Here is a 16,312-nt window from a genome sequence, read left to right as displayed (position 1 = left end):
GTTGACAGCAAGCTGAATATGAGCCAGCAGTGTGCCCTCGCACCCAGGAGGGCCAACTGTATCCTGGGGTGCATCAAGCACGGCATTGCTAGCTGGTCGAGGGAAGTGATTGTCCCGCTCTACTCTGTGCTGGTGCGGCCTCACCTCGAGTACTGTGTGCAGTTCTGGGCACCACAGTGCAAAAAGGATGTGAAACTGTTGGAGAGTGTCCAGAGGAAGGCGACGAAGATGGTGAAGGGCCTAGAGGGGAAGACATATGAGGAGTGGCTGAGGTCACTGGGCCTGTTCAGGCTTAAGAAGAGGAGGCTGAGGGGGGACCTCATCGGAGTCTACAACTTCCTCGCGAGGGGGAGTGGGGAGGCAGGTGACCTATTCTCCGTTATCACCAGTGACAGGACCTGTGGGAACGGTGTCAAGCTGAGGCAGGGGAAGTTTAGGCTGGACATCAGGAAGAGGTTCTTCACCGAAAGGGTGGTTGCACACTGGAACAGGCTCCCCAGTGAAGTAGTCACTGCACCAGGCCTGTCTGAATTTAAGAAGCGATTGGACTGTGCACTTTAGGGCAGACCTGTGTGGTGCCAGGAGTTGGACTTGGTGATCCCTATGGGTCCCTTCCAACTCAGGATATTCTATGATTCTATGAATTCTCCCCATCATTTCTTTGTTTTGTCTCCTCTAGTTCTGATATGATTGTTGTCACCTTAGCCATATGAAGTTTAAAAAGAATTTTATAACACTTGGAAGTTGTAATGTTGTTATAATGCTTCCTTTCCAACACTTTGAAGAAATAAAAGATAATACAAAGACAACCAAAAAACTTATGTATTCCATAACCTCCATTTTGAGCAGCTAAGGTCTATTAAAACAAACAAATTTCCTAATGTATTATAACTAATTATATGAAACTTGTTTTTTTAGAAATGCTGAACACCAATTTATCTTGCTGACTTCAGTTCGTAATAAACTAAACAAGATATCTATTGAAGACATTGTTAGCATCCAGTAATGCTGCTCTAAGTCATAATTAAGTAGCCGTACTAGTAGAACAAAATGAGAACGTAGTGAGTGTTAAAGGGGTACAGCAAAGTGTCTTGCTGTTTTAACTTAACTGTTTCACCTTTCTTAAAGCTGGTGTTTAGAAATGGAAGTAGCCATGATGACTTTACAAGCTTACTTTCCTCAAAAGTGTTTTTCTCACCCTTTTTAGGGGAGGGGCAGTGGATGGTAATGAAGAGTTACCAGTGAAGATTCAGGTACTTCCTTGCTCATGTGAAGGTTTACTTAGTATATGAGTGCTTAAAAAAAGATGTGTGCTCAACACAATCTTACTGTCTAAAAGTTGAGACTGGGACATCTTAACTTAAAGTTTGTCACATAGAAGTGCGAAGTAATAGTTTACTTCAGCATTTGGTTGAATCTTTGATGCTCAGTTTATTCCCATTTCTGTATCACTATTTTTGGTTTATTAACCCTATGAGCAGGCTGGGGTTGAGTATGGACACAATCCACCCTGAGGCAATAAGTAGAATTAACATTTTTCTCTGAGGTTCTGCCCTCCCCCTTCCTCTCCCTCTTTCTTCTGCTTTTGGACTACATTCTTGTGTTTGAACCCATCTGTGTTTGTAGGGGGAACTTCTTTCCTCCTTCACCTTCCCATTCCCATCACTCCCCCACTATCAGAGAAAAGCTGGAGATTAGCATATACTAAAGTTGAATTTGTGCACAGATGGGTCAGATTGTTGCTGCAGCCAGCACACTTACCCATACTTTGACATGGGCTTCCCCCAACTTGCAGTCCACTGGGAACACCTGCTGTGGTATGGACTCTCCTACGGGCTTGTACCGTGTCTCTCTGGGATGGAGTTCCCTGTCAGGAAAGGGGAAGGGGGTGGGGAGGGGGCAGGTCTCGTTATGGAAACATCTGTTCTCCCAGACAGCCACTTTGCGTATTAAGGCCCTGCTTCCCTGGTTGTGTTTGAACATTGCTCGTTGGTGGGAGGTTGAGATATTTTTTTTCTCTCTTCCATGCTCCCGCACAGCATTTGCTTGTCTTTTTTCTCTTCCTTTTAACTTTAATTAAATTATCCTTATCTCAAGCTGTGAGACTTTTTTTTTATTTCCAGAATACTTTCTTGTCCCCCTCTTCTGAGGAAGCAGGGGGGTAAGCGGTTGTGGTGGAGTTCAGCTACCCAGCAGGGTGAAACCACCACAGAGTTGCAGTTCTTTTTTGTCCATCTGTCTGCTTTGACGGGGCCCTCCACAGGCTGCTCTGTCATGGACAACTACCTCCTTCTCCTCTGACCTTAGTGTGCCCTCTGTTTCTCACTGTTTTCTCCAAATTGCTGCCTGTGGTGTTTATGTCCTTCAGTAAGCATGGCTTCACAGAGGTACTGCACATGTGGATTGGCTGTCTCCTGTGGTGGGGGCCACTGGAGCTGGCTGGAATTGGCCACGTGTGGCACAGAGCAGCACCAGGTCTTCTGCACAGAGGCTATCCCCACAAACCCCTAGTGCTAAAACCTTGTCACGTATACCCCATATGTACACACAGATCTTTTTATATGTTATTATGCAAATTTATCCCAGAATTGCATAACTGGGTGGGCTGCATATTCATTTTAATGGACTTTGGGAAAAGATTGCATTTAAATACGGCTTTTGATAGCATTTAATCTTTCTTTTTTGTTACACAGTTTAATGCTGTGGGTGGGTGTGTTTTTCTTTTCTGATGCAATTAGACAGGTATTCCTGTGAAAGTGACAGTAGAAAGTGCTTCATCATCTGAAACTGAAGAGACAGAAGGTTTAGAAGATGTTATCCATAATCCAGATTTGACAAAATCACTAGATAAGATTAATGTAACAAAGCATCAACAATTCCAGGTAAGAAGCATGTTCTGTGCCTTAAATTTCATGAAGGTCAATGATACCAAACAAGCTCTTATTCAGGAAATTATGATTAAGCTAATAACCAGTCACAGAGTGCTTTCTGAATAGGTTTTAATTGTCACACAGGCTTCCATTTCAAAAGATGTGGATTGATTGTGCACTGAATTTCCAACCTCTGAATAGTGCAAATGAACATGTATATGCTGTGTTCATCTTGCCAAATCAGCGTCATAATAAGGAAGAATTACACTTAATGCACACAACTGTATTTTGCATAATTTCTCTTTTCTGGACTTGAATCATGGTTCACAAATCTTTTGATGAGTGTTATTGCTTTAGTAATTTCCTTACAAGTACTTTCTTTAAAAATGTATTTTAATGTTATTTTGAAGAGCTAAAATACTCTAATGGTTGTTGCATGAAAATAATTAAAAATTGAAAGTGTGTAAAAGCTCCATTTTATAATTGAGCTCAGTAACTATTTTTTTAATTTGCTCTTTATTATTCCATCTATTACTTTGGTAGTTCTGAAAAAATGAAGTAGATGCAAATGTCTTCACAGAGAGTGTTCTAAGAAAAGGGAGGGAAAACAAAGGTCTTTCAGGGGCCCAGTAACACTGCTGTGGCAATCTAGCACTACTGTAAAATACATTATCAGTCAGAGTAACAGGACTGTATCTCACCTGTTAGGATTTGGATTTTGAATGGAGAAGGTCCATGTAAGTTGCATAAAATCAGACTCGCAGTCAGTCTTTCCGTGGTGGTTGTCGTAAAGGACCATGCTGTGTGAACAAACTGTTCATTTGGGACCACAGAGCTGTTTTTACATAAGCCAAAATGAAGTTAAAACTTGATACTGTTGCACATCTATATGTAATGGCAAAGTTGGGGTAGCTTAGAGTTGATGTGGAAGGCAAAATGACTCTACAAATATAGGGTAAATTGCCATTTTTTCAGCTGATGAATACTTACCCTTTTTCTCTAGAAACTTTGGGAACATTTTTAAGGTATTCCCATTGGCCTGGGACTTAGTTGTGTAGGTGGTTTCATATTACTATTCATGTGCAGTTTGTTGATACTGTGCCTGTGCTGTGGCTTCAACACTCTCATCTAGAGCATTCTGTCTGGAATCATGGAAGTCCATGTGCCAAAAGCCTCTGTGCAACAAGGACAGGAGTGTTTTCAGGAAATACTTGATGTTTGTGTTCTTGTTGTTTGGAGAGAACAGAATAATATTTCTGGGACTCAAGAATGCAACCAAGTTGAATAAGAAGAGTAAAGTTCTGCACTTGCACCTACAAAGAAGGCCAACAGTATCCTGGGCTGCATGAGGAAGAGTGTTGCCAGCAGGTTAAGGGACGTGATCCATCCCCTCTAGTCCACACTGGAGAGGCTACACTGGGAGTAGGGTGTCCAGTTCTGGGCTCCCCAGTACAGGAGGGACACACTGGGGAGGAGTCCAAGGAAGGGCCATGAAAATGATGAAGGGACAGGAGCATCTCTCCTATGAGGAAAGGCTGTTCATGGGACTGTTCAGCCTCGTGAAGAGCAAGCTTGGGGGGGGGGGGAGTGGTCTTACCAATGTGTATAAATTTGTGAAGGGAGGATGTAAAGAGAACAGAGCCAGGGTTGTTTTCAGTGGTGTGGGGTGCCAGGACAAGAGCCAGTGGGCACAAACTGGAACACAGGAGGTTTCATCAGATACATAAGGAGACACTTTTTACTGTGAGGTTGACTGAGCACTGGCATAAGTTGCCCAAAGTGGTTGTGGAGTCTCCTGCCTTGGGGATGTTCAAAAGTGTGGCTTTCAGAAACATAGTCCAGGACTCAAGATGTCTCTGCTGAGCAGGGAGATTGGACGAGATGACCTCCAGAGATATGTCGACTTCAGCCATTCTGTCATTTTGTGATGCACTGCAGAGACAGAAAGAAAGTGTGTTTTTTGCTTTGGGGTAGGGTTGTCGTATTGACCTTTGTGGTCCAAGCAGGTGTAGTGTTTGCTCTGTTTAGCATAAAAATCCTTTTTTCCAACTTAGTGAAATAAATCTGATACTTACAGTATATCTTTGGATTACATATAGTGCATTTGCAAGGAAGGGGTAATTTGTGATTAATATGTGCTTACAAAGAGAAAGAACTGCAAGTTCTAGGAATGTACTCCAAAATTGGTTCCAAATCTCCCATCTTTTATTGGTCCAGATTTTACTGATTTCAGTTACAGTAAGGTAATCCACTGTAGTGTCACTTTCTAAATTTGATACCAGAATACTTTTCTAGGCCACAGTGACATAATCTGATAGCATTATTAAAGCAGTATTGAACAGCTCCTGTTCATTACCCATTCTTCTTGTTATACTGATGCAAAACAAGAATTTTGGACTGTGGAAGAACCACGCTAACCACTTGTCACAATTTAATTGTGAGGTCTACTTCCTCTCCATCCTTCAGTACTTTTCTGTTTCTTAATTAAGTCTTTTCCCATCTTGTATCTTTGTTTATGTGATCATTAGGCAAGTTAATTCAACTTGCTGTTGCGGTAAAAAGTGAGATTTTTTCATGTTAGTTCTCAGCCATCCTAATAATTCACACTGGCTGATGTGATTTGGGTGAGTTCCAGAACTGGAGCAAAGTGAATAGCAGAAGTCCGTGGCTAGTAATGTGAAAGGAAGCGGGGGGCCCTTCTTAGCTGTGTTAATTGTACTTAGGTACTGTTGTTAAACAGCACTTACTGCACAGCTGCTTGGGTGGAGAGCTGTCATGAGGATTGATCAGCTGAACACCTTGATTACAGTTCAGCTAGTAGCAAACCTTAGCAGAGCCTTTCAGTGAAGAGGGACAATCAGCTGTGGAAGAACAATGATGGAATTACAGAGTGGGAATAAACAGTAAGAGGTGGAAGCTCCTTAAACTGCCAGCGTGCCAAAAGAAGAGATCTGTCCGAACATCCCTTGATGTGACTGAATGATAGAAATTTGACTTTAGTATGCAAGTTTTTGAGAACTTCAAATCCTTCTGCTCAAGGAAGGGATTTAAGCATACTACGCTGAGACAATAACAGTTGTTTTCACTTAAAATAAACAAATTCCTTTTGATAAACAAAAATGTAATTTCGGCTTAAATGAAAAACAAAAACTGATAAATATTTCTTTCCTTCCACTAGAGGGAATCTCAACTGTCAGTTTCCTCTCATTAAGAATGTAGTTGAGGAAATACCCAGAACTTAAAATTGTCACTTGTACGTGTTGAATTTGTGTATAATACTGCATACTGATCTGACATTTGGAAATAAATTTTCTGTTTTATGATAGTTGGAGCTGGAAGAATGTATAGAAAAATTAAAGGAAGAACGAAGAGCCAGAGTAAAGGCTGAAGAACGGATAACAGAGGTAATGATCCTTAACTGATAATCATCTTTACTTTAAAGGAGGCACCAATCTAACTACCCACTTGCTTAATTGTAGTAATTATCAGTAACCTCTAACCTGGTAGCTTCCAGAATTTCAGTTCAAAGTCACATGGATCATTTACTAGCCTGAGGACAGTGATGAAATCTACATTTAGTAATGTGTGTTTGTTCTCCTGATCCTATTCCAGAGCCTTGAACTCCTGGTCAAGCTACCCTTTCAGTGTGCTTCATTCATTTTGTGTTTTAGATATGACCTAGAGCATTTTGATATTTGTTTTCCTTGAGAAAGTAGTTAATTCTGCTTGCAATTTGTAGCAGATGGATAGTTTTTTGATTTCTCCCACCTTCTCTATCATGACTTGCACCGAGAAGCTGTTTGTTGCAAATGTTAAAAATCAAAGGGACAGTATAAGCCAAATATAATAACTTTATAACTTTTGTTCTTGTGGGCAATAATAATGTTGTATGGGTTTACTGATAGCATGTTGGCCACAGTTATGAGTTGGTGTTGCTGACCTAGGAAGATCCTTTTGAATTGAGTGTAATCAAAAAGGAGAATTTCTTGCAATAGAGTTGAGTGTAAGATAAGTAATTTAATAGGTTTAGTGTTTATATGTGATCTGCAGTGGGATGACGTTTATGGTATTATTTTGAACTTGAACAACAAGTGGTGCACAGGACAGGAAGCAGGTTTACAAAAAGGACTCTATACTCTACAAGGTTCGTTGTTGTCCTTCATCGTGGACATCCCCATCCTCCTGTAATGTAAAGTGCACCAGTAGTCTGTGCTGGTTTATACTTAAATACTTTTCAGGCTAAATACCCACTGTGGGATGTCTTATTTCTCATGCCAGACTATTTGAACGTACCTTTTCTGAGGGGAAGGGATAAGCTAAGTAGCAATAACCTCTAAAATCGATCACTTTGCTAGTTAAACATCTAGAGTTCATTAGGCAGATGTGTATTTTTTCTGGCCTTCTGTTATAAAAGACCAAAGAAAATAAGCCTGTGGCAGCAGAGATTGCATGTCTGTGAACTCAAATGAGTGACTTAATGCTTCACCCAGACACAAAACTCTGTGTATTCTACAGTTGTCATTCAGCTTTCAGACTGCCACTGATTTGATTAACGTTCAGTGTGAAGGAAAAATGGGATTATCTTAAACTTTGAATTTTGAGATGCACAGAGCAGAGGAGAGATAGTGGTATGCATTCCCTCTGATACAGAGGGATGAAGAGTGTTGGCCTTCATTAAGGTCTTTTTTTTACTAGTAAAAATAAGTTATTTGGTGCTAATGTGTCATATTATATATGCAAAGTAACATTAGTGCTAATGTGTTGTATTATGTATGCAAAGTAACATGACTTAAAATCTAATGTCTTTGCTTGCACTTGCTCTGCACCATTCTGTACATACTAAAGACAGTGCTGAATAAGCAGTTTTGAGTGCTTTCATCTAGTTCACTTATGGTAGCTTAGAATTACAGCTGAGGATAAACAACCCTGCATGGACTTCCATGTAACAGTGCCCTGAATGTTTCTGGTACATGAAGCTCTGTATCAGTGATTTTTGGTGTTTCTCTTTGTAATATTGCTCTATAGACTTGCAGAGGTGGTATTTGTTTGAACTGAGAATGATAGAAATTGATTTACTTTTTTTTGCCTTTCTTTTATAGCTGGAAATTGAAAATGCAAGGCTTAGGAATCTAAATATCTCCTTGTCTGAGGTTCTTCATGCGCAGTCAGTAGCCAACATGATTTTGGAAGATGAAGGTGTTCTGGGCAGCATTGAGAACTCTTTTCAAAAGTTCCATGCTTTTTTAGACCTCCTTAAAGATGCTGGGTAGGTTGTTGCTTTACTTGAGTCTTACACTTTCTGCTAAGACTTTTTCCAAAATTACCCTCTCAGTTAATTATGCTGCCTTTTCCCCTCAGATCTCTAGGAGTGTACTGGCAAACAGCAAAGGAGAAAAAAAAAAAAAAGCTATGTCCTTGCTGTTCAGTCTTTTGTCAGTGTAAAAAACATCCAAACACTGTACCTCTGAATTCAAGTATCTGTCCTTTCAAGAAGCCCTTTCCAAAAGAGAAGAAAGCTTCTATTGAATTGTGTTTGCTAAGTGTTCAGTGGATCATCTGTGGTTCTTAGGGTTCCTGTAGTTCAAAAGGCTGAAAATGCAGTTGAACTGGCTTCAGAAAGTGTTCTGTTGTCTTGGGGCCCTCTTTTACTGATGGAAATACAAAACACTAGATGAACGAAACTGTACTGGGTACTTAAATTTTGGATTGGTCATTATGACTTGAAATATTCTAGAGAACATTGATTAAAGTTTGTATTAAGACTCTGCCAAAGGAAAGGTGTTCTCTTGCTACATAAAAATAATTTTTTTCAAATGGGTCTTATATCTGTTCATGACAAGTTCTGCAGCTGCTCTGAAAGTTAAAAAAATCCCAGTCGCAAAGACTGGTTTTCTCCATAAGCTTCTGTAAAGAGCCATGCCATCAAGTGATGGCTGCAACTTTTGACTTCTTATTGTGGCTTAAGCTAAAAAAAAAAAATAAAAATGGCAGGTTTGGCTGACTTCTAAACTAGCAGGTGAAACAACATGACTGTATTCCTGAGGCATGTAATTGGATTTGGCTTTTAGAGGTGATACTAGTTTGGGAGATGTGCACCAAGCTTCTGCCTGAATGATAAGGTTTTCATCTTTCATCTGCCTGACACAGAGTCTGTTTGCCGGCATCCTGCTTTGAAATCAGTGCTAACTGGAAGATTACTCACCCTGGTAACACTGAGTAAAAAGGCTGGTGATTTTGTACCTGCAGGCTAATTAGTGAAAAGATAGGAAAATAGCTGTCACTGCTGGTTTTGATCTTTGGTAGTCTGTTTTGGGCCTCTTAAAAATGGAAAAACAATCTTCAAATACTGAGATAGATTCTGTTTCTTCTGGTTTTGAGTGTTTAGATCTTTCACATGAATAAGATTTTTTTCTGTGCGTCATTTTCTACTGAGCTTTGTTTTACAGACTTGGACAACTTGCTGTATTAGCTGGGATAGACCAGTCAGATTTTGGTCTTTTGGGGCATCCACAAATGAATTCTACTCTCAGTAAGCCTGCTAACATGCTAAAGGAGAAATCTTTTGAAGAAGAAAGACAAGAACATATGCAAAATAGCAGAGTAAGTCAATAGAGGGAATGGTAGTGCAATGTACGTGGCAATATCTAATGTACTTTTCAGCAGTTTTCCTACTCTGACTGAAAGTAATGATAACCAAATGATCCGTGAAACTATTATTACAGTCTCTTGCTGTAGCTGTATTTATACAGATGATAGTGGTTAATGTCAACTTTATAAGTGATAAGCATTTGGAACAGAAACTATACTGTCTTGCCGTGTACTAACGAAAATGTTGGTGGTAATTTCCACGTCTTTTTCTGAAATATGAAGTTACCATACTGATACATTAAAATCAGCAAATATCATGAGTAGTTTTTTAAAGACATTTAAAAACGATACACAGCGCTTTTTAATACCTTAGAATCTGATAACAGAGAACAGTACAATACGCCCATTGGAAAGCAGTAATTTTCTTTTAAGTAATGGTAGTATACGTTTCCAGTTCTCTTACATTCGTAGGTGAGCAATGCTATGAATTTCAGGCCAGTACACATCCGTGATATTAGCCACATAAAGTTTTAGTTTCAGCTCCAAAGACAATGAATGGGAAACTTTCAGGATTTTTCAAGCAAGGTACCAAAGTTCATTTAAAAAAAAAATAAAATCAAAGTTAAGATGTTGGCAGCTGCAATCTTGTCCAAGGTCCTAGTTGAATAAAACTTTCATACTAGAAATATTCTGCATTCCAGTATTTTTCTTATACCTAATGTCTTCCCCACTAAGTGTTCCAAATGATTAAGTGTTCAAAATACTTCAAGAACACAATGAGCTTCTAAAACACAACAATATTTTTTTTCATGCTGCTGAATGTAATTTCCAATTTTTCAGAATCTGTTAAAATTACTAGGAGTAATTGAGTTTAATTCTCGTCACAGGTTCTTTCACATTGCTGTAGTTCAGCCTGCAGCTTGCAACTGTGTTTTCAGCTGATGGCATTCTTCTGAACTTGTCCATGCAGCTCTTCTAAGTCATGTTTTTTCTTATTCTGCTCATTTAGAAGCCTGAATTTGAGGTGCTCTTTAAGTATACATGCAAAAAGCTTCAACTAACATTAGTACTATTTCATACTTAAATCCTAGTATCTCCTAGTATTTCATAGTTTAGATTCTTTTTGCAGCTAGGTATTGTGGGATAAACTACTGGGATCAAACTATTGTGAACTCAGAGCAAACATACTGAATTTTATTTCAGAATTAAGGAAGTGATTGTGCTTTGGCTGCATTATGACTGACTCATTTCTGTAGTATAAAGTTCAAGCTAGATGTGAAAGAGTAAATATGCCTACTCTGTCATTTTCACCCTAGCGATCTTCTGAAACTTGGTTGCTTTGTAGGGCAATAGAGGTTATGTGATTGCTATTATCTTTAAATCTTTTGTATATTTTGTAAAGACTTTATTTTGCTATGCAGACTCAAGTATATGACAGTTGCAATATTGGATTTTTTTTTTCTAGTTGCATCAGTATCTTAACTGGAATCTCTTATTTCAGAGAGGAGGTGGGAACATCCAGCTTTCTCCTGGCACATTTCAATCCCAGCTGGTGGTGAATAATGCCTTGTCTTCTCTTCAAGAAACACAGGAATTTCCAACTGCTGTGCCACAGCAGCAGCCAGTCTTACGAAAAGAAAATGAAAGTCAAGCAATTAACCAAAACAAAGAGGATAAACCTCAAAACAGCATTCCAACATTGTCGGAGAAGAGAGTCAAACAAAATGATCAAGCAAAAGGACATCATTTAGCAAGGCAATTGGTCACCAGTCTGCATTCATTTACTGATTCCAGTGTGAATATTAAAAGTAATGGTAGCAGAATATCCAGCAGTGCTTCTGGTGAAAAAAATAAAAATTTTTCCTCGAAGAAATACATTCCTAGAGTGACTGAAACTGCAATTCCAAATGATGGAACAAGAACAGACCAAAGTAGACCGCAGATGGTAGACTGCTCTGGAACAGATACCGTAGGATCTGTCTCTGAAATACAAGAAAGTATCCACAGTGTTACCAGCACTTGAAGCGTTTGGACTGTTCTTTACACATGCAAGGTTAAAAATAAAATTTGGATGTTTCAGTACAGGTTGTGAGATTTTTCGTAAAGTGATGTAGACTTTAAAACTTACAAAACATTCCATGCTGTTAGCATTCCTGTTTCATGTTTGCATCACTTGTCACTAGATTTTTATTCTTGGAAACAAATGTTGTACTGGTACCCTTCAGTTTTTACTACACACAAAGGTTCCTGGAATATGGTTTTTGTGTATCACAGATCTCGTAAAGTGTAAACCGTTTCAAGCTAATAAAGTTGAGTAAAAATTTTGGTTTGTTTTTAAATTTATTTCCAGCATATTGCATTGGAAGTGAAAAGAGTGGTTTTTAGGGCAAACATGAGTTGATGCCTGACCATGTGGGTATGACTTTCCCAAAAGTAGTTGGAAGCTTCAGGTATGAAAATGAGTACAGAAACATTTCTAAAATAAATAAATACGGCTGTTCTTTATTGGGGCAGATTGAAGAATAATACATGTGTGAAGGGACTTTTGGAGGATGTCTACTCCAGCTGAGTTAGGTTACTCTCGTAAATAACTTACGAAAATGTGAGAACAGAGCTGAAAAAATACTGTTTTGAAACTTCTCAGGTCTGCCCCCCAGCTACTTCTTCACGTCTTCCTGCACGGGCAGCTGACTTGGCAGCTTCTGAAATATGGCACAGAGTAACACAGGTTTTTGGTTTGCCTAATGCAGTACAGAAGGTGCTGTTTTGCACTGAAGAAGGTGCACTTCAGTATGGCCCTGAAAAATAAAAGTAGTATCTTTCTTTGTATGCTTGCCTAAGTGCCATGACAAGGCAAGAGACTAATACAGTAATTACGTTCTATAATTACTAGTTTCCTTCAGTGTTTTTAATAGTGCTTTGTCTTCTTTTTTTTTTTTTTCCCTTCATATAGAGAAGTGGAAGTACTATGAAGTCAACTTGGAAGGGTTGCAAAGATGAAGATGTTAAACATTTAAACAAATTCTTGGAATGGTTTTTAAGCTCTGTGGCAAGGTAAAGTTTTCATTTGGAAAAATTACCTTTTAATTTAGGGTTTACGCCTAGGTCATTTAGTTGAGCAATAGGAATGAATTTTTCAAACAAACCAGTCAGCTTTTTTTGCTTTCAATAATTTATTTCTGTGACATTTTCACATGCATGTCAGTCCTGATTCAAAAGAATTTCTTAAATTACCATAGCTAGCTCTGAGAGATGGGATAGTAGAATCTGATATACAATGTTTATCTTTAAGAAAAGTTTAAGGATTCAAAACTCATAAGGGTTGGACTAGATGATCTTAGAGGTCTTCTCTAACCTAAATGATTCTATGGTTTTGTGTTGCCAAGTGATCCTGAAAAGCTTCATTTTTAAAAAGTAGATCAAATTGTAATACTTTAATTTCATATTTTACAGTAGTAGCTGAGATTTGCAGTGATCATAGCCATTCAACCTATTTGTGATATGGATTTTTTTTTTCTTGGCAGTGTGTATTCCGTCTGGAGAGCTAAAGGGGACACGGGAGGATAGAGCAAGGGAAGATTGATTTCACATGCATGAATTAGGCAAGATGGTTTGGGCTGAGTTGGGGTGTAGGGGGGGGGTGGAATTACCATTAACTTTTTTTTTTCACTCTGTCATCAGAAGTGAGAATTCTGTTATACAAGATCTGTAGAAATTCCTGTCTCCAGCTACTTGAAAATTGTGAAACAAAAATCATGAATCTGCAAATGGATTTCTGCTGAGCAAATAGCATGAGATCACCTTGGCTATTGCAATATTGCACAAGTAATTGCATAATGAAAGTACATTATTTATATAGACTTTGTCACTTCAGAATAATAGCAGAGTAATATGTTAATCTATGCAGTTTTAGACATTCTCCCAAACATTTGAGGTCTATACTTCAGTTGTGGTTCATTGCTTATAATTTTTATTTGATCAATTCATTGGTTGATGAAGTTCCTTCAGCATTGAAATGCTATGCATTCCCTTTTTAAAACAAAAACTAATCTCTGAAATGGTGGATAATGTTAAAATGTCAAGTGTTCAGATGTGTTGGATTAGGAACTGCCTGTTACTCATCTCTTAAAGATACCGTCAAGAACTTAAAACAGTTTATGTATTGTATGCCTATAAACAGACAGCATAAATTCTGTCTGTTAAATAATGTATTTGCTTTTAAAGTATGAATTATATCAAAAATCGTCATTTGAAGCAAAATTGACCAGGTGGTTTATAGAACTTCATCTTTTTTATTTTTTTCTCCAATTGGATTAATACTTAAACATTAATTATTATTTTCAAGCAAAAATATGAAGGGTTCTTCGTCTTGTCAGAAGAACTGTCGTGTGGCTTACTGTGAGAATCTGGAGTGGGTACTTTACACATAATCAAAACACTGGATCTGAAGTCACTAGAGATAATGGATGTCAGTTGCCTTGAGGGAGAAGCACTGTTTTAAGGCTATCGTGAATCCTTCAGAAGTTTCAAGGTGATGTCATTTTCAAAAAAAAAATAAAATTCTAAAAAATATTCTGTAAAAATATATTTAAGTATTTTAATGAAAAGTAATAATCTTAAAATATTTTTGTGCATATACATTTTAAGTGATTATGAAACCGTCTTGCCACTGAGTTTGACTGTTTCAACCTCTTGCTATTAGTTAATGTTTTACGTATTTGTCTGTGTTCGTTTGACATAAAAGCCTAGAATCAATAGCCCAGCTATTTGCTAGAGAACACATTGCTGTTTACTTATAAAACTCTAGCATTTTTCTCTCCTTATTTGGGCTTCCCAGGAATTTTTTTTGCACATTTCACATTTGCAGTATTTGGAGCTAGATCTCTGAAAAACAAAACAACGTAACACCTTTCTGAAATACCTGCATCTTATTTTTAGTCTCATCAAAATTTGCCATTCTCACTGGTTTGCTGGACCAGACATCCCATCTGCCTCCTAAAGTAGATGCCAAGTTGCTGTGTAGGCAGCTTATTTGTCTTTCAGTAATGACGTCAGTTTGTCCATCATTGTACCAGACAGAACTTGTGTGTTCTTGGTCTCCTTGAGTGAGCTAATTCTTTTCCAGCAGTACTCAATGAAGGTTTTTCTGTCCAGCATGACATAAAGCGATGATGAACTCAACAGAAGTTCACTGAAAACTTTGGAACTCCAGTGCACTTTCTCTGACTTCTGTTTTATTTTTCCAGTTATGCCATATAGTTAATATAGCACTCAATGGCTTCAGGTTTGTTAATTATACAAATTCAGATTCGTCTGCAGGGTTCTGTGTCAGGGTCAGGTTCTCTGTCAAATGCTGAAAGCCTAAATTGTTCATGAAAGCCATGGCTTTGGAAACATGTATTTTATATGGTATGGCTATATATATTGACATAATGAGTGTATGAACTTCAAGGTAATAAGTAGTAATTACTGGTAGCAAAATTTTAAATTAGGAGAACTCTCAATTCAATAGAAACCAAACTCTGATATGACCCTTACTATTCCTCTCCATTGTCTTCAGCTGCAAAAGCATAATAATCCCTTGCATATATATAAAATGGACTACTCTGTGTTCAGGTAACTTTAAAGTTCATTCATCTGTATCAATTTTATTTACGTCCTGTCAGCACACAAAAACAGATTTTGTAAAGCTCCGGGTGGCAATTCTTCCAGCAAAGTTGTTTTCTGATCTCGTAGGAACTGCTTTTTAGACCTTTCTGGCCAGGATGGGACTCTCTCTATCCTGGAGAGGAAAACGACAATACCTGCTACTTAATCCCCACGCTTGGAGCTGATACCTGCAGGAGCTTGCCTAGTTCTTGTTTTTGTGTTCTAGCAATTTGTGCTAGAGGTTTGAAAGACATTTAATTCCGAAGTTTTAACTTGCCTTTTTGGTTTATGCCACACAGATAATATTCAAGACTGATCCTGCTTGGACGTCAAAGCACTTTGCGTAGTAGGTGCCCAGCTTCTCGACCTGAGCCACCACCCTGAACTACTTCTGGCTGCCTCTGTCATCCCTTCTTACCTAGGGTACCTTTCCCCCAGTGAGTTCGAGTTCAAAGCAGACTCCAGGCAGACACAGGTACCCTGGTCTTACCCATAGGAAGAGCGCATACAAAGAGCACGTCTCTTCAGCCAGCTTCCGTGTGAGACTCCAGCAAAAACAATTGTATTATAGTCCCATTTGTGTAGTTACTGAGCGTTTCCCCAGAGGGTTCTATTTAGTTAGAACTAATTTGAATAATTATAAGTAATTTACTTGTCCTGGGTGTTGTGGCCCAAGCTATACTTTTAAGAGTACCCTGATGTTTTGAAAAGCTTGTGTCAAGTCTTTAATGCCCCTGAGGTCTGGGGCGTTTCTTTAGAACTACGGAGGGTGCTGGTTCCTGAGCGTGAATTTGATGTTTTTTTCTTAAAATTTGATGTTTTTTTTTCTTAAGCTACATCCTTTACTGTAATGAAGTTATCTTTGCTCTTAGGCAGCTGTCTCTGTCAACATCTCTTCAGCAAAACAACGTGCATTTGATGAAAATCTTTTAACTCGACGACCCGATCAGGCTGCAATTCGCAAGTCCCTTTTGTGGTCCCAGCGCTGTAATCACGTAAATTCATTTTTATGCCTCGGCCGAGCCCCTTCCCCCGGCAGCCCCCGCCCGCCCCCAGGGCTCCGCGCGAGGTCGCGCCCCGGCGGGGGCGTGCGCGGGGGCGTGCGCGGGGCCGATCACGCCGCCGCCGCCTCCCGGCGCCGCAGCCAATAGGCAGCCGGGGCGCTGCCGGCAGGGGCCAATCGGCGGCGCGGTGCCGGCGGGGGC

The 16,312-nt window shown here is 39.1% G+C and overlaps 1 protein-coding gene across 8 annotated transcripts in view; it reads left to right on the top strand.

Moving 5' to 3' along the window:
- The window catches only part of CEP78 (centrosomal protein 78), a 58,954-nt gene extending 47,173 nt beyond the window's left edge, over window positions 1-11,781 (top strand). For all 8 annotated transcript variants that reach the window (XM_083816927.1, XM_083816923.1, XM_083816921.1 and 5 more), the window contains 6 exons: window positions 1,208-1,253; window positions 2,739-2,882; window positions 6,197-6,274; window positions 7,970-8,136; window positions 9,317-9,470; window positions 10,960-11,781. In XM_083816927.1, the coding sequence (XP_083673053.1) occupies window positions 1,208-1,253; window positions 2,739-2,882; window positions 6,197-6,274; window positions 7,970-8,136; window positions 9,317-9,470; window positions 10,960-11,481 (1,111 nt within the window). In that variant the 3' untranslated portion in view covers window positions 11,482-11,781. The remainder of the gene's footprint in view (window positions 1-1,207; window positions 1,254-2,738; window positions 2,883-6,196; window positions 6,275-7,969; window positions 8,137-9,316; window positions 9,471-10,959) is intronic.
- The last annotated feature ends 4,531 nt before the right edge of the window (window positions 11,782-16,312 follow it).

The sequence above is a fragment of the Anser anser genome (assembly GCF_964211835.1).
Source record: "Anser anser genome assembly, chromosome: Z".
NCBI classification, from domain to species: domain Eukaryota; kingdom Metazoa; phylum Chordata; class Aves; order Anseriformes; family Anatidae; genus Anser; species Anser anser.
This window is presented reverse-complemented; position numbering and strand designations above follow the sequence as displayed.